General features: G+C 43.9%; 1 protein-coding gene across 1 annotated transcript in view; it reads left to right on the top strand.

Moving 5' to 3' along the window:
• The window catches only part of ALK (ALK receptor tyrosine kinase), a 690,816-nt gene that overhangs the window by 183,748 nt on the left and 488,444 nt on the right, over window positions 1–18,624 (top strand). Inside the window, exon 2 of the mRNA XM_055327701.1 lies at window positions 11,429–11,548. Within this exon, the coding sequence (XP_055183676.1) occupies window positions 11,429–11,548 (120 nt within the window). The remainder of the gene's footprint in view (window positions 1–11,428; window positions 11,549–18,624) is intronic.

Here is an 18,624-nt window from a genome sequence, read left to right as displayed (position 1 = left end):
GTGAGATGGTTGGACTGCTTTCTGCTGCCTCACCATCCTCTAAGGTCCTCAGCCTATAAGCTCTAAGAGGGTAACATCTAATTCTGCTCCCTAATGCATCCTATCTGCCAAGGACAGAGTTTGGCACAGAGGAGATGCTCTCCATTAATATTCATTGAATTAATTAATCTTAGTTCCATTCTTTTTTAGTCCAGGACTTTGGGAAAGTTTCTTAATTTCTGTGAGCATCAGGTCCCTCATTAGAAATGGGGATAATAATCCCCCACTCAGAAAATTATAGGATTTATGTGGGACAATGGTTATAAAGCACCCAGTGTGGGGCTGGCATATGTAATAGGTATATACATGAAGTACTGCTTTTTTTCTTAGTTTCCTTATCATCCCAGAGTACTGCACAGCAGAGTAGCTTAAAGGTTTGAAGAGCAAAAGTACCTGTCTCCCTGTTTCTTTTCCTTCCTTCTTTCTTTATTACCTTCTTCTGTGGTTGGGTGAGGCATAGAATGAAGGGTCACAAGATCAGATTCTTATTTTTTCACTAGTGAGATGATCCTGGGTAAAGCAATGGCCCTTCCTGTGTTTCAGCTTCCTAGTATATGTGATAGAAAGACATAGACAAATGGTCTTTAGAGCCCTACCCAACTCTCACCTGGGTTTCAGCACAGGGGTCAGTCAAGAGTAACACTGACCATGGTTGTTCACAGTGCAAGGTGAAAGGAAGCCAAAAGGCAGTGCAGCATTAGAATATGGAGAAACAAATTTGGCTATTGGCCTATTTTAATACAAGCTGAGCTTATTTTAGTAATACAGGTGAAGAATGTTTTAAAATGTGTCATCATGACAATGCCCCTTGGTAACAGCCCAAGGATTTCTAGTGTATCTTTCTTCAAAAGAGCCTGAGGGCTTTGTATACACTGTCTCATTGATTCTCAGAACATCCCTAAAGTCGGATGGAAAAGCATGATGAGTTCTGTTTTATATACAGAGAAACAAAGCTTCAAAAAGGTTAAGTAGCTTACCCAAGGTCACGCAGTAACATCACTGCTCCCAGGAACCTGGGTCTCTATTTCGCACACCAGCCTGTTCACACATTCTGCTTCCATTTTCTGGAAATGAGTCCAGCCATGGGTGAGAGGTGTTTGTTCTCAGAAATAGTATTTGAAGTGCAGTTTCCTGAAGGATAGACCCTTTCCTGAAATGAGAGGGTGACAAGAAGATAAAGAGAGATTGAAAGGACTGGAAGTTAGTGGAAAGTGTTCTGCCCCTCTCCTTCCCCCATCCCAAGCATCCTCTCCCTGGACCAGCCAAGGCCCGTCTCAAGGGCCAAGGATCAGACCTGGTGGTGGTTGCCATGGGAACAGTGCAGGTGCAGCTTGAGGCCCTGGATAGCCAGCTGCCCTGATTGAAGGTGTATATTTCCAGGTCACCTCCTGGTTGACCTGAAGTGAATCTGTCATCCCCAGGAGAATGCTACAGACATCTGTGATCTGATCAATCTTTCTGCCATGTTTAACTCAATGTCACTGTTCTCTAGGGCAGTCAGCATCATCTGCAGGAGGTCTGTGTTGGAGAGTGGCATTTCTGGTTAATCCATATACAGGGGTCCTCAGTCATATGTTCTGTCCTAATACTAGCTATATGACCTCACATAGGAAAGTTGTGTTTTCTGAGCCTGAATCTTCTCATCTGTAAAAAAGGATAACTAATAGGATTATTTTCAGGATTATGAGATGAATGACTCCAAAAGGCATCAATGAGTCAAAAATCATGGTGATTATGTAAGTAGTTAATATCTACTCTCCTGAGGGTGCCTGGGTGGCTCAGTTGGTTAAGCATCTGACTCTTGATTTTAGCTCAGGTTATGATCTTGGGGTTGTGAGATTGAAGCCCATGTCATCAGGCTCCACACTCAGCAGAGTCTGTTTCTCTCCCTCTGCCTCTGCCCCTCCCTCATTCTCTCTCTCTCTCTTTCTCTCTCTCTCTCAAATAAATAAATAGATCTTTAAAAAATTTTATGACATACCCACTCTCCTGTACTGGAACTTCTTCTTGTGAAAGGAGGACATCCCCTCTCCAGAGTTTACCCTGGAAACTATTCCTTCCCAGCTTGAAACATCAGGTCAAGACAAGAGCCAGTTGTTCCTGGATAGTTTGGATCTTCTTCAACCCACTCAGAAACTACTGGGCCCATTGGTTGGTGATTGTCCCTCTAGGCACTTTCTCATTTCACAAGGTCTTCCACTGATGGACTTGGTTTTCTAGACTGCGTGGTCTTTGTGTCACTTGCAATACATTAATTATTTAGTGCCTGGTAAAGCTCTCTGAGATCACAAGATGAAAGGCCTGGTGGCAGTTCAAAGTCTTCCTTTTGAATATTATTCTACTCAGCGTATTTGGGGGGGGGAAGAAAATAGGTTTGAGATCACAGAGCAGTTCATAAAGAGTAGAATACAAGCAATCCACAGAAATGGACCTGGAACAGATAATCATGTTTCCCTGTCAGGTTTGGGGTGTGTGTGTGTGTGTGTGTGTGTGTGTGTGTGTGTGTGTATGAGTGTGAAGAATCAGGCTACCTAGGGAATGATACATTCTCTGTTGCTCTTGTAAATTAGTATAAGTGACAGTTGAGTTCACCCTGGATAGACAGGTAGAACCAGTGACTAAGTATACCTGGAACAAGGATTGCAGGACAAGAGAAGGCATTGCAAGGGTCACAGGCCAGTCATGAGCCCTTGTTTGGGACACTGAGATCATCTCTAGGTAAGTCAAAATGTAGCAGCTTAGAACACAAATTCTGAAGGGGGCAACATCAAATGTCATAGTGCCTTCATCATCTGGCTTTGGCTGTGAATTAGGAGTCATTGGTGGACTATGTAAGCATGGTATCCCAACTGATTGGGAGCTGCATGAAGTCTAAGTCCCTGATTTGACCTTGATCTTGACCGTAGGAAGAATGTCCTACACGAGACAGAACAACAGCCCCTATGAGAAGTTTTCTCTAATTTCTTCTAAATTTGTGAGCTTGAGATCTGTGAGTGACATTAACATATCTGTTGTCATGAACAACCAAGATAGTTTGAACAACATTTGATAAAGGACCTAAACACCACTATCCCAAGTAATGATAAGTCTTGGGAATCAATGAGCAGGAGGGCCTAGTGGAGGTTTTTTTGTTTGTTTTGTTTTGTTTTTTAGGATTTTATTTATTTATTTGAGAGAGAGAGACAGTGAGAGAATGCACAAGTTGGGGGAAGGGACAGAGGGAGAGGGAGAAGCAGACTCCCCACTGAGCAGGGAGTCTGATGTGGGGCTCCATCCCAGGACACTGGGATCATGACTTGAGCTGAGGGCAGACATCTAACTGACTGAGCCACCCAGGTGCCTTCAGTTGAGTTTTGTGTCAGTCCATTCTGAATCCAAGCTTGGGGATCTTCTTTGATGGGGCCCAAGCTCAGGGAGGATGGAGAACATCAGAGAGGGAGGGATTTGGTCTAGAACTTTAAGGAAGGACAGGGTTTAGGAAAGTAGTGGTTAAAGAAGGATGTTCTAGGCAGAGATCAATTTAGGCAAAAGTTTGGAGACATGTGTACTAGAGATCACAGAATGTGAAAGGATTCTGAGTTGGAAATACAGGCCGAGAAAGTAAGTTGTGGCAGAAGCACGAAGGCTTCAACTTTACACATTTCAGCCATTTTTGCAGAAACCCCTTTGTGATGCCTTTTTTGGTGTGGGTCTCGTATACCCTGCAGATAACCGTCTCCTCAAGGGCAGGCACCAGGCTAATAATTTCTTTCACATTCCCTCAATATTCCTTAATGCCTGCTTTTCCTGACTGACAAATATGGTTCACCGCTGAATGAACTCAGCAGTTCATTCATATACACGAATCCTTTTGGGGTTGGGGAGAGACAAAAAAACATATTGCAACTATGACTTTCAATAGTACAAGGGACTATTATGGGAAATAATTTTTGCTTCAGGACCTGAGCTGCAAAGAAAGAGCACAGACCTTACTGGCAGTGTGGGAGTGGAGCTTGGAGAAAGCCAAGGTGGAGTGCAGGCCTTTGGGTTCCATTCACATTCCCCCCACCCCACCCTGACACTAATAGCCCCTCTCTGAATGAGCCAGCTGGAAGGAAATGGAAAAGCAAAGCATGGTGAATCAACTCCATGGGAACCAGAGAGGACCTATCGTGAACAGCTGATCCAACCCCCTCATTTTCCAGGCCTAGCGAAGGTGTGGAAGGTCTGTGGGTTTAGAACAAAGGACACATCTGCACATCTCTCCCTGTCTTTTCTCTGAAAATCGCATCTCTATTTTTCAGCCTAGATGAATTGCCTGTTACAATGCCACCATCACTGCCGACACTAGTAGACATGTAAATTCACTGGGAGGGTTTCTTTGGCTGAGCAGGTGTGGGCTCAACCTGCTGCATACAGAATTGGCTTCCTCGGGCTGCTGGAAACCAGTCAAGGAGGCCTGCCCTGTGTGTCTGCTCACCACCACCATTCGACATTCGGGCCACTATTTATTTGACCACATTAAGCTTTGCTTTGTGTGACACAAAATCATTGTAAAAGAATACATTATTAAGTGTGTTTTCAAAGAAGGGAGGAAAACTAGCAGGCTGTCACTGATTGTTTTATTGTCAGAAGGAAAATGAATAAGTACAATGTGTATGGAGGCAAGGCAGGAATAGTTCCAAGGAGTATTTGGAATAGAAGCTTTTTTTTACATTTTATTGATGTAGATTTGTAAAACATGCTTGCTAGTGACCCCAGGGCATTTATATAAATAACCATCACACGCAAATAGCTCTTGATTATTTATACTGAGGTGAGTATGATATATTTACTTTATTATGTACATTGGCTTAAGAATAAGTGGACCCACAGTGAGACATGTGAAATAAAGGCTGGAAATAAAGATATTGGCAATTGACTGGATCTGGGGTAGTTGAGTTTGTGGACAGTTGGTGGAGTTAATAATTAACTGATGAATAACACAGAAACAGCTTTTTGGGAGCACTTTTAATTTCTGGACATTGTATCTGAAACCCCTGGACATAGGAAAAGAACCAAGACTCCTATTCATTTTGGATTCTGAAGCAGAAATAGAAGCATAAAACTAAAAGACCAGCATAACTGATATTTAAAGAGTAGATCATGCGTGCATTAGCTCATCTGGCCCTTACAAAACCCTGGGGGTTGGTACAACATACGTTATCCTTGGTCTTATCTTTCTGGGGACATTGAGGTTCCACAGAGTATGTGATTAGCATGAAGCCCAGCAGCTGGTAAGCACCAGAGCTAATACTTTTTTGTGGGCGCTGGTTTCATTCATTTGAAATATATCTACTAGGGATCCCTGGGTGGCGCAGCAGTTTGGCGCCTGCCTTTGGCCCAGGGCGCGATCCTGGAGACCCGGGATCGGATCCCACATCGGGCTCCCGGTGCATGGAGCCTGCTTCTCCCTCTGCCTATGTCTCTGCCTCTCTCTCTCTCTCACTGTGTGCCTATCATAAATAAATAATAAATAAAAAAAAATTTAAAAAAAATGAAATATATCTACTAAGTGCATACTATGTGCCAGGCATGGGGAGTTGTCAGTGGCTTGTGCAGGAGATACACTATAATGAGTAGATGTAAATGTGAGAAATAATAAATGCAGCTAAAGGGCATAGGGAGTGCCTTTACAGGGTGTAATGTTTCTGGAAGGTTAATCAGGAAGATCTTTCTGAGGAAGTAACATTTGGGCAGATACCTGGTGGAGAGGGAATGGCCATGTGCCTCTGGGAAGGAGGAGCTCCAGGCTGAGAGAACTATCAATGCAAAGGCCCTGAAGTAAGGGGTTTGCTTGGTAAGTTTGAGGGTTGGCAATGAGGCCTGTAGAACCAGAGCTCCACAGGCAAGGGAAACATGGCTGGAAATGAGGTCAGAAAGAAAATCAGGGGCTAGATTATGTGGGGCTATCAACGGGTAGGCCATGGCAAGAAATGTGAAAGCCATTTCAGGGCTGAAGGGATAGTCTACACGCTGGTGGAAAACACCCTGAAAGTGAATAATCACAGAAGTAGGAGGCCAGTTTGGAGGGTAGCGCAGTAATCAGGGTGAGTGGTGATGGGAGAGAAATGGAAGGGCTAAAATTCCAGGTAGAGCCAGCAAGATTTGGTGATTAATTGATGTGAGGGTGGGAAAAGAAAGAAGTCTGGGATCCCTCTTGGTTTTGCCCTAAGCAATCAGAAGGGTTCTGATCACTTTTTGGGATGGGAACACCCGAGTTTATGCAGAGGACAAGTGTTTAGTTTGGCACATGTTAAGTTTGAGATACTTATCAGGCAACAAAATGGAGATTTCAGACTGGCAGTTGGACATATATGTTGCTGCTTAGGGAAGTTGGGTTAGGTGATCTTTAAAGGAATAATACTGGGTGAGATAACTTTGGGAGTAAGTTTAGATGGAGAAGAGAAAAGGCCCAAACTCCCCTACTTTTAACAATGGTCGAATAATAAAACAAAGATAATCCCATCCCCTGACCATCTGTGTTAAAAACAAAAATAAACACTGAGCATATTTAATATATCAGGCAAGGAAAAATTCACTGAGTAGTTCTGTAACGAAGAAAAATCACAGTTTTTAAATCTTTAGGAACAGGGTTCTTTGGTGGTCATTGACAAGTCAGAATTAGGAATCAGCACTTTGGATGGGAGAGAATGAGTTTCTAAGTATGCAAGTGTTGTGTTAAAACAAATTCCCTGTTCATTGGTCAAGAGTCTCTAGTAAGGTATAGGAAGTTCTAGTGTCCTGGGGTCACTTGAAATTCATTGCCGTTGATCACTATCAGCTGGATAAAACCACTGTGATGAAATTCAGTATTCAGCATGAAATTTTCTACACAGTTGCTGCTGGAAAGTTGAGACTAGTTTTGGGGTTTTGGTTTTTTTGGCTTTGGGGTTTTGTTTTGGTTTTCTGTTTTTGTGTGTGTGTGTGTAGCGGGGTGGAGGCGGTTGTTTGTTTTTGTACAGCCTGGAACATGGGGAGGATCTGGCAAAGAACAATAGAGAGGACCTGCCATAGGAGTAGGAGGTGAGGACTGAGGGCATCCAACGTCTATGTGGTCACCAGGATGTGAGGAATCCAAGAAGCAGGGAGAGGTCAGCGGGCTCATGTGCTGCCAAGAGGTGTAGTAAGAAGAGAACCAGGACTGTCCATTGTATCAGCAGCTTAGATCCCCAGTGACCTTGGCCTGGGGTAGTGAAGACAACCTTCATTTTGTTAAGTTAAAGAGAAAGGGGGAAGGAGAAAATGGAAACAGGAGCACAGACAAATCATTTAAGAAATTTAGCTGTAAAGGAGAACAGAATAGCAGGATAATGGGTGAAGAAGAGTGTGGAGGTCTAGGAAGGTTTTTTCTTTTTTCTTTAAAGATGTCATATGTTTGCTATGGATGAGATTGAGTTGGTAGAGGGACATTGTTGAGGTAGGAGACCGCGGGGGGTGGGGGTGGCTGTTGCAGCAGCAGATTCCTGGAGGAAGGTAGGTTGAGCACCTAAGTGGAGAGGTTGCTGCTGCTTGTGAGTGTAGACGGTATGTCCATTGTAACAGGAGGGCAGTAGTGTATACAGGAACTGACACCTACAAGTTGGTAGATTTGCTTCTCTTTTCCCAGTGGAATGAGAAACAAGGCCACTGCATGAGAATGTAGTGGAATAAGGGAATTAGGGGCTTGAGGGGTAGGTGGTGCTGGAGAGGGGGAGGGTGCATTGATCTCAGCAGGGAATGCAGGAGGATTCCTGGGGAGAACTGAGGGTCCTCTGGAGGTTTGCTGTCATGAATTCAAAGTGAAACTTGTCAGCATAATGGTGTGTCCCTCTTCCCTTTTGCTTCCCTCCTCTCCCACCACCATGCTCAGCTGCTCATGACAATTGTGAAGGAAGAATGAGGCAGAGGGATTGTTTGCAAGGGAGTTATTACAGTGATGGACCTGGCATCTGTAGTAGACAGAGGAGCCTTGAGAGGTTGGGGGTTTCACTCTAACCGGACACCCTGTGGAAAAGGCTCAGGATGCCACCAGGAAAAACAAACAAACAAACAAAAAAAAAACCCTAAAACAATCTTACCCACCTCTGGTGATCTCGGCCATCACGGGCCAGCCTCCCTTGGGCACCTGGAAGCTTCTTGCTCCTGCTTTCCCCTCTCCTTTCCTTTCCAGCCTTCTTTCCAGGGTCCAAGATATACTATTCTTGAGCCAGTAGGCCTTACTTCATACCTCCACCCCATACATACATGCTCATGAGGCTCATTTCACTCTGGATCCTCATATTTTTAGAGGCAAGCACCAAAAAGTCAAGACATTCTCTTGCTTAAATGGATTGCATCTCGTGGCATCTGTGCTTCTCTGTGCTGGAAACCCCCCTTGCCACCAAGGGTGAGGAAGAGGAGGAAAGAGGACATGAAGGAAACCGAGATCCTCTTCCCTGCACTTGTTAGATGCAGAGGTACTTTCTTCTTTACATTTTAAATTTATGCAGATTCTGTGAACTTTGGCTAGAATTCATATCTATCTCAATGCTTCAGATTTTGGCAAACAGCTTCATTTACGTGGGCTGTATTATTCTTGGTCTTTAACTTCTTCAGGTGAGGAGGCCCATCCTTTTGGTTGACCTCGCATGCAGCAAATCACTACCTGTCTCCCTCTGGGAGCCACGTAAGCCCAGCCTCCTGGCAAAAATTCCAGGGGTTAAGGGCAAAATCCATATTTCTGCATTTTACCTGGTGTTCATCTTTGAAGATGCCCAATAATTTGTTGACATTTTTGGATTGAAAAGGCTTTAAGCCAATTTTAGGGATGACCCACAGTGATGCCCGTCACTACTTGCAAGGCCATGACTCAGCCCTCACAGCTCTTTCTTTTGAATAATTTCAGATATTTTTTGTCTCAATATATAACCTGGCCCTTGGTCATACTGAAAATCATCTGCCATTCTGTGCCCACACATAGATTCATAAGTGCATCCTGAAGTCTAGCACCATCCACTTGGTGCTTCTTATCCAGGAAAAAGTCAGTACCATTCTCAAACTGTGTGGTTAAGAAAAATGACCTTACTTGGAAGCACGGAAATATTGCCGAGATTTGATCTTCCTCCCACTTCTAAACTACATGAATCTGAGCTATGTTTATGACTCAGACCTAGAGACGCAAACTTATTCACATGGAGGTCGTTGCTGGGGTTTGGCTGTCATGAATTCAAAGAGCCCTCACGCAGTTGCCCTGTTTTGGGGCATGCTCAGTGGTGACATCTGGCCTTAGCCATTGCCCTGTGGAGGTCCAAAGCCCAGTTCGAGAGTTGCAGGACCCCCTGCATTGGTTTGTGGGGGTCCAAAAGGGTGGCGGAAGGAGTGTAGGCTATAGCATCAGGCTCACCTGCTCTGCTGACTCGGTTCTCCTGCCTGCTGGCCATGTGGCCACAGTCCAGGTGTCAAACTTTCCTTAGCCTCAGTGGTTTCCCTGGCTGCAAGATGAGGACTAATAAAAGTGCCATTCACAAGGTTCTTGTGAGAAATGAATGTAATTGCTCGTTTAAAATGCTTAGCATAGTGCCTGGTCCGTATGTGTTCAGTTCATATTATTATTATTTTTTTCAGTCCAATAAACCCCAGTCCTGCCCCCAAGTAGACCTGTGTGGTTTTGGGCCCGATGTCTTCTAGACCCCATTACCCATCTATAAAACAGGGCTGATGTAAAAGTAACATCAGACAGCTTCTCCCTGAAATATATTGGCAGAGCTCCTTCCTGTCCCCTTTCAGCCCATGTCCCCTGAGCCATATGTAGAAATGTTAGCAGAAAGATGGATCTGGGCACCAACTAATTCCATTTCGATTTCTTTATATCACATGGAGGAGAAAAGTAAAAAACTCTTCCTAGGTCCAGAAGAAGCCAGCACTTCCTACTCAAATCTTTGGGAGTCAGAGATGAGGATGTCTCCTTTAGGAGGGTGACTGCAGGATGTCCATCCTGTTCTAGCTACAGGGGCACGTGCTCCCAGGTATGGTACCAGCAGGCCAAGCAGTGGAGGGGTCTGGAAGCATGAGGCTGCCACGATCACCCAACACAGCTATTTCCTTAAGGCATCTGAAAAGGGCTTGCTGCTCACAAGGGGCTGGAAGCAGGAGAACAGGCCCAGAGGAGCTGCTGCGGGAGGTGATCTGAAAGAAAGTGCAAAGCAGACAGACTGGAAAAAGGCTTTGACTGCTGCTTCCTATTCTTTCTTTTCTTCCACCTCTTTCTCTTCACCAAGTCCCTCCAGGTAGCTGAGGAGTTCTGTTTTGAGAAGCAAACCAGCCAGCTCGTGGTGGAACATGGCCTTTTGATACTGGGCAAACCAGGGTTCAGCTCCTGATTCCTTCATTTGCCCCAGTTGTTCTATCTATAAGATGGGGGTGCTGGTGCTTATCTCACAGAGTCACAGTGAATATCTCTGTGGGATCATGGGCTAAGAGCCCAGCATCACCTGGCCCACAGAAGCTACGGAAGAAATCCTAGTCCCCTTCCTTCCAACTTCCCTTCACTTGGTCTTGCTACACATCTATCTGCGAACCAGGGCTGATTCTCATCTTTAACAAAAAGGCTGTTCCTTCTTTAGCGAAAGCTTTGCCTGCCATAAAACATTAGCAAATTGTGATTGAGTTGGGGATTTTCTGGGAAGAACTGCATAAGAGCGTGTAACATGTGTTCATTTGATTTGTAGATATATTATAATTACTTTTCACCACACAAAACCCACTTGAGGTACTGTTAAGCGAAGGAATAATGCTGCTTTTGCTCCTTTTCTCTCAACCCTTCTTTCTTTCATGCAAATCAGAACGTTAATCTTTTGTGCCTCCCTGGACTGTTGGCTGTGGGAAAACCCATCACCTAGCTTTTTTTGTCCCCGAAAATAGCATAATTGTCAAAATTTCGTAACTTCTGAGTGCGATTTCAACCCTCTCATTGATAAGACAATAATAATCCAAGCAAACAACGTTAGATGAAATAACAAGTCTGAACATAGAGTAGAGGCAGTTATCTGAAGGAGATGAATTGAAGTTCTCTATAAAGTTGTACAAATTCTTATTAGGCAGAACAGACTTTGAATAGAGCAGTTAGACCAAGCCATTAAGTAGCGTGGCTAGTTCTAGTTCGTCTCCCAGAGGTTTCTGGCAGGGCATTGGTCACGAGATTCAGACTTCTTAGATTTGGCTGCCTTGATAGGAAACGGGCACGGAGGTGCTGAGGTCGGTTCAATCTACTAGTGGCTCAGTCTTTTCCCATGCTTTTCCAGTGGATGACGCAAAAGCCCCTTACACACTTTTTCCTATAAGCCTTAAGAGTGACAGCTAGAAGATGTACCTGAGCACGTGGATCACTGTTCTCTCTGTTTTTGATGTCCAGGTCACAGCTCCTTGGAATCCCCAACAAGCCTGCCTTCTCCTCCTCCTGATCCTTTTGCATGGAATCTGACCTGGATAATGAAAGATTCCTTCCCTTTCCTGTCTCATCGCAGTCGATATGGTAAGTGGTTTTTTCCTTTTTTTTTTGATAAGTGTTTTTTTTCATAGTTATTTGTGATGTACAATCACCGTCTCCTAATTAGAGGAGCTGTGAGTTTTAGTGTCCTCCATCTTCTCCTGGCACACATTCCAGCCAGGCCTGGCCCCTCCAGACCCACAGGTGCTTTCCTTATTGTAGAGGAAGACGACAGCTTTGTTGCTGCTGTATCTCATCCCCTAGCCTTTATGGTGAATCATCTTCCTGACACCCCGGACCAATCACTAGATGCCACACTCATTTGCATTTCGACTGTGGTTTCTAATTAGAGGGTTCTAACTCATGTGTGTTTCTAATGAGGGAGATCTCTTGAGAAAGTATTATTGTTCTGAAGGTCAAGGGCCTTCGGGGCCCCAGAAGTGACTCACTTAGATTTGGGTAGCTCTTTAAAGTTATTCGGACATGTTCTTAGATATTAGTTCAGCTCATGTGGTTCTGCAACCGCCTCAGAAGTAAGGAGGCCAGGTCTCCTTCCATTTTCACAGATGTAGAAATTGAGCTTAGAAGATGGCACAGAGTGGATCCTCTAACTACAAAACCAGAATTCTTCCCTTACATTCACTTTTCCTCCCAGGGGGCCACCTGCTCAGCCTGCTGCGTCATGGTCTAGGAGCCATTAGGAGGCTTCTGAATTTATATGGTACAGAATTCCTCATTCTCTGTGCTAACACCTAACGTTCTAACAGCTCATAGAAACCGGGTCTCTGCAGAGGAAAGAGCAGGTTTGGAAAAGAGCTGATGTATTTCCAGGTGGACAATTTTCTTTTTCTCTTGAACTTCTCTGGAGTTAACCCCACAAGGGCAGGCACTAGGCTGAATTTGTTCCCCACTTTATCATATCACACAAAAGGTATTCATAAAGGCTTGTGCATGATGAATGAACACAAAAGGTTTCCAGGGATGGAACTTAACTCATGAGGTCTGATCCAATTAAGTATTTATGAAACGGGTAGAGCACTAAGTTCTAGATTCCCCTCTGGGCATATTTACCTATTCCTGATACTCAGTCTCTGCCATCGAACCTGAGTTTTTAAAAATGAATCTAACAGAGCTCTTCTACTCACTTCTATCCCTCATGCATAAATGCAGCTGGTCCTGGTTCATATTAACTGTACCTTTCATTTCAAACTTAAAAAAACAAATGCATCCAAAACCCTAGGGCAGTATAGGATTATACTCTGCTGGGATGTTTCTGCCACTTCTAGTGGGAGGGGAAGCCTCCCCAGTGGGAGAGGAAGATCAGTAGTTGTCAGAAGATTCTAGATAAGAATTACTTCTTGATTTTATTTAAGCCAGACATTGAGTGTCATTTTGTGATAAGGGCAAGTGTCTATAAATAATTGAAATCTGGTCCTTTGTATCGTTATTGCTTTGTAACCAGATTTGTGATACAACCGGTCTTTGGATAACATTTGGAATTTGCTCTCAAAGTCATTCAGTATCTCCACAGGATGACAACTTTTATAAAATGCAAGGCATCCAAAAAAGGCAGGTATACCTTCTGCATGACACAGAGGGCATTCCATTTGTCCTCTGTAGAACATCCAGAAAGAGGTTGCAGGTTGAAAGGAGAGAGCCACCGGAGTTTATTAAACTGCTACCTACCGCTGCTTGGCCCTCATACACCTACTTTCTCTTGCTGGGCCTCACCCTTCTGATCTATAAAATGAGGTAGAGTGGCATGCTGCCTTGGGGCAAAAGTATAGATCAGGACTATTCCCAGGATCCTTTTCAAACTCTTTTTCTGGCCTAGAATCCTTGAAAATTGCCTTCTAGGCAGAGGAGAGGACCCAAACCATTGGCCAAACATTGCCCAAATGCTGGATGAAAATGCCAAAGGCAGTACCATTATTGCTGTTGATTCACAGTGGGAAGAACTGATCCTGGATTGGTGGCTCCCTAACTGAGTGCAGTGGTCATTTCAGAGTCTATCTTAAGTGTATTTAATTCAGCTGTGACCCACCTGCCTCCACCATCACCTTTGTGTGTCTGGTCCAAGACCAGACAGCCAGAGGGGATACAAACACAAAGGTAGGTAAGACCAAGTCCTGATCTCTCAAGGCTCAGAGGCCAGAGACATAATTTCATACGCAGCTAGTTAGACTGGCAGCCACGACAACAGCCTCTGGAGGCTGATCCCACAGTGCAGAGCAAACTGAAGGCCAAGACTCCTGTCCCGTGAAGGGTGTTGGGGGAGGCTCAGCCCACACATCTCTATGAACCAGACAGGCCAGCAGGCTCACTGGCGATAAATCCACACCTTTCAACTGTCGTGAAAGACATTTTAAGAAATGTTAACAACTTCATTAATTTTAAGGCCTCAAACTTGGGCAGAGAAATTTGACTGGAAAATTGCCGCCTGAAGGGATAGTTCTTCAGACACTGAGAAGTAACTGAGTCTCAGCAAGTTGACGGGGGTGTTTGAGTGGGGGAGCCTAGCGCCTGCATTCTGGGGAGGAGATGGGAAGGGGTGTCCTGGAGGGTGGGACCAACAAGGGGTCAACAATGGGGGTGGCAACACCCTGCCCACAGGCATCGTGATGGACAGCAGCCGGCCAGCCCTCCCAGGCATCTGTCCAATCCTGAATTGAGTGTGGCTTTCTTTTCACTGGTGTTTTATGAGAAGGGACGAGGTGGAGAGAGGCTAACAAGATTTACTCACCCCCAGCTTGTAATTATCTGCTTGAGGAAAAAGTTTGACCTACCTTTTTGAAGTCTTCCCATATTTCTTCTAATTTACGTTGCGGCCTTTTATGTTGTGCAAAATATATTCTCTTCGGCGGCATTTGGTATCAGATTCCAGCTCTTTCTCACTTCTTGTCTTGAAGGACAGCAGCCTGCTAATTTCATCATTGACAAGCAGAGAGCTACACATTCCTCCCCAAGGCTTCGAAGGAGGCGGGGGGGGGGGGGGCATCAAAAGAAATACGTTTTTTTCCTCCTTTTATCATCAGCTCTGAAGCCTTAAGACTTATTTATAGGCTTGGCTAGAGGGCTGGGCTCTCTCTACCACCCAGATAAAAATCTGTTCCGTCCTGTAGCTTCAGGTGCTAAGAGATTGAGGCCCCTGGGGGCTGTGATCACCTTCAGTTCTAGAGCTGCAGAAGCAGATGGTGTCCTGCCCAATTTAATTCACTTTGGCCCACTCTGGGTGTGGGAAGAATCATATCAACATGTAAAACATAATATAACCAAAGGTTCTGCTCCAGATGAGGAGGAGAAAGAGAGTTCTTATGTATTAAAAAAACAAAAATGTCGCTACTTTGCAAAACTCTCACACCTCTTTTTCACTTAAGCTTGTTATGAAATAATTTTATATCCCATGTCTATAGGAGTGTAAATTGAGGGTCAAAGAAGTTTATTAACATGCTCCCATTATGGAGTAGGATGACAAGTAGAAAAGATTGAACCCAGATTGTCTGGCTCCAAGTTAGAGTGTTCTTTCTACTACAACACAAAGTTAATTCAAAGATGAAGTCTTCCCTCCATGGAGAGGGCTCTCATTTCCTGGACAACCTGGAGTTTGGACTGAATGAACAGTCTGATACCCAAGATCTAGGCAACTGTAGAACCAAGGCTTGATGTCCCCAAATTGAGACTATCCCAGGCAGTCTAGCTAATTCATCTCTTCGCATACATGGGTGCTATGGGCAGTCTTGTATTCCCCACCATAGACTATGTTCCCTGTTGTAGATTGAATTGTGTGCCCTCAACAAAAAATATATTGAAGTCCTCGCCCCTCGTACCTGGGAATGTGACTTTATTTGGAAATAGGATTTTTGCAGATATAATTAACTTGAGTCCATAATGCATTAGAGAAGGCCTTAATCCAATATAACTGGATCCTTATGAGAAGAGAAAACAGAGACATAGACACAGACATACAGGATGAACAGTATATAATGATGGGGGCAGAGATTAGAGTGATATATCTACAAGCCAAGGAATGCCAAGTATTGCCAGCAACCACCAAAAGCTGGGAGAAAAGCATGGAACAGATGCCCCTTAACATGGACAGAGAGAGCATAGTCCTGAAAATGCCTTGGTTTGGGGCTTCTGGCCTCCAGAACTGTGATAGAATAAATTACTGTCATTTCAAGCCACCAAGTTTGTAGTACTCTGTTATGTCAGCCCTAATAAAGTAATACAGTCCTTTGTCCCTCCAGCTCCCCAATGGCTACAACATCGATGCCTGGAAAAAGAAAGATTCCTCCTAACATTCAACATCAGAGCACAAGAAGCCATTGTTGGACTTTAAATAAAAGTTCTGTTAAAACTTTTTCTACTTTCAAGCCCATGGGATCCATACAATTTAAGGACTGGTACTATTGGAAAGAAAGAAAAATTAGACTTTTTAATTACTCTCCTTGATACCACTACCATCATCCACTAGTCCTATTAGTGTATCAATTTCTTTGATTGAAAAGACTGGGTAAATTAAACATATTAAAAAAAAACTACCACAGAATCAAAAATGGAAAACAAAAAGGCCCACAAACCCCTTATGGGATTTGCTTCATAGGTCTGGCAGCAAGTCAGTTTGATGACATTTCTGAAATTACATATCTAATGTGGCTGGATGTGATCACCTATTCCGCCCTCAAGTATGTGGTGTTAGTGAAAAGCAACTTCCACTTCCCTTGGGGATCACTGTCAGGGTTGAAAGCTTTCTTAAAAATTCCTCTGCCCTGACAGGCCAGGCCTTTTTGTGTTCTCTTTCCACCCTGCTCCACTGAACTGAGAAGTCAAGTTCAAGTTCTTTCCTAGTCCATACTCTTGTATTTTAATCTACAACATGGTAAGCATGAGGCCTTTGGATATATTCACCAAAAGACTGAGTCCCAAGGTATACAGCAATGCTGACAATCATACACCACCAAGAACAGGGTACGGCAGTCACCCTGAGGACTGCTAACCTGCTAGGGGCCAATGAACCCAATCCACGAAAATTACATGAAAAGCAGATGGCTTAGGTGTTTCAAGAAAAGAGTTGTTTAAATGCTGCACGTCATCATATATCTTACCTTTAAAATGAAAACACATAGGTCCACTCAATTAATACCAACAACTTCTCTCTCCATTAGTGGCAGATTGAGCAAAGAGAAGCTGAAAGGAAACAGATTAAAAGATAAAAGAGTGATTGACCAACTGACACAAAGGCAAGAAAAGCAAGTCAAAAGAGAACCATTTAAAACATTTGTCACAGGGCTGCCTAGGTGGCTTAGTCCCTTCAATGTTCAACTCTTGATTTTGGCTCAGGTCTTGAGATCAAGCCCTGCATAGAGCATGTCATGGAGCCCAGCACAGAGCCCATTTAGGATTCTCTCTCTCTCTCTCTCTGCTGCTCCCGGTTCCTCTCTCCCTCAAAAATAAATAAATGAATAAATGAATGAATGAATGAATAAATAAATAAATAGTCACAGACCTGGGGAAAGGCATTGACAAAAGGAAAAAAAAAACAGAGAGAGACAAATGAGAGGACAGAGACAGAGACACACAGAGATAGAGACAGATGAATCTGGAAAGGATCACTCAGGCCTGTCTGATCTCCTGTCCTCATATTCTTTCTCCTGCTAATGTGGTTGCAGCAATCCTACCTAGGCAGGTGGTTCTCTGATGCCCAGTCTAAACTTGACCTCTTCACTGAGGGTTGTTTCTGTATTCCTACCTGCCTGCATCATTTTCCCCTTAGTGTGTCTCTGATGCCACAGAGAATGGGAGGATGGGTATAAACATTCTTTGAATACCAACTGTATGTCTGGTTCTGTTCTAGGCATAGCAGTGATAAAGACAAATAGGGCACACTCCTTTCCCTCAAGAACTCTCAAGGAAGAGGCAGGCACAGATGACAGGTACAGAAACAGAGGCATCTTCAAAGCTCTCTGAAACATAGGGAAAGACTTAGGAAGTTAGATGTTCTGGAGATGAGGACAGGTCAGATCAATGAGACTCTAAACCAATGAAAAGGGCATTCCAGGCAGAGGGAAGGAATGTGCAATTTCATATTCAGGACCAGGTCAAGCTCAGTGACACAGGATGTGGAGGATCTGGGAGGAAGCAGCAGGGATGAGTCTGGAGAAATAATTACTTCTGGATATACTCAGGATTTAGAGATGATCCTACATATAGGTTGGCAAAGGAATGGAAGGATGGAAATCCAGGAGAGATTCTGGCTATAGGGTGAGCATGACATAGTTGTCCATCCAGGAGAGTCCAGCTTGAGTAGTAGTTGAGTAGATAGACATTATATTAACTGAACTGGGAGGAGGAGAAACAACTGGCAAGGAAAGATGGTGACCAAAACATCTAGAGAGGAGAAGATGGAGAGATCTATGCTGAGCAAGTTATATTTGAATGTCTTCAGGACATCCAGGTGAAGATGACAGGAAGTCGTAAATTTAGGTCTTGGCTTTGAGGAGAGAGGTGAGATGGAGAGTCATTAGCATAGAGGCTGTGGTTGGGGATGATGATTGGAGGATGGAGATTCTAGATGTTGGGTTGTAAGAAATTAGCAGAGGAATAGAAGCATGACACACATAAATGGAGAAATAAGAAATATAGGAGGAGAACCAGAATGTGGTAGAGTCACAGAAGCCAAGGCAATGAAAATTTTAGATACAGAAATAATCAACAATGTTGAAACCACTGAAGGATAAAGTGGAACAAGGACTGTTGAGGGCCTTTTCTCACCCTTACGTAAACACTACTGATGTTTTACGTTCTTCCTATACCCTATGTTTCCTACTTTCTTATTCCATTTTGCTCCCAACTGCTTTTTTTTTCCTTCCTTTGAACCTGTATCCCCAGAGCCCACCTGCTCCAGCTTGTAAGGCCCCAGTTAGCCCCTGCCTTCACATCAGAGCTTTCCCTGATACCCAGGCTACACTGATGTCTCTTTCTCCTTGGAATTTTTTTATGGAAAAATTGACAGAGTTTTTTGATAACATTGGGTTGGTATAATCTCCCCCTTCTTGAAATCTGAGAAGATTCCAACCTGTACAGGAAATGGTTATTTCTTGAACATCCCAAATTTTCTAAGA

The sequence above is a fragment of the Nyctereutes procyonoides genome, unplaced genomic scaffold (assembly GCF_905146905.1).
Source record: "Nyctereutes procyonoides isolate TBG_1078 unplaced genomic scaffold, NYPRO_anot_genome, whole genome shotgun sequence".
NCBI lineage: Eukaryota > Metazoa > Chordata > Mammalia > Carnivora > Canidae > Nyctereutes > Nyctereutes procyonoides.
This window is presented reverse-complemented; position numbering and strand designations above follow the sequence as displayed.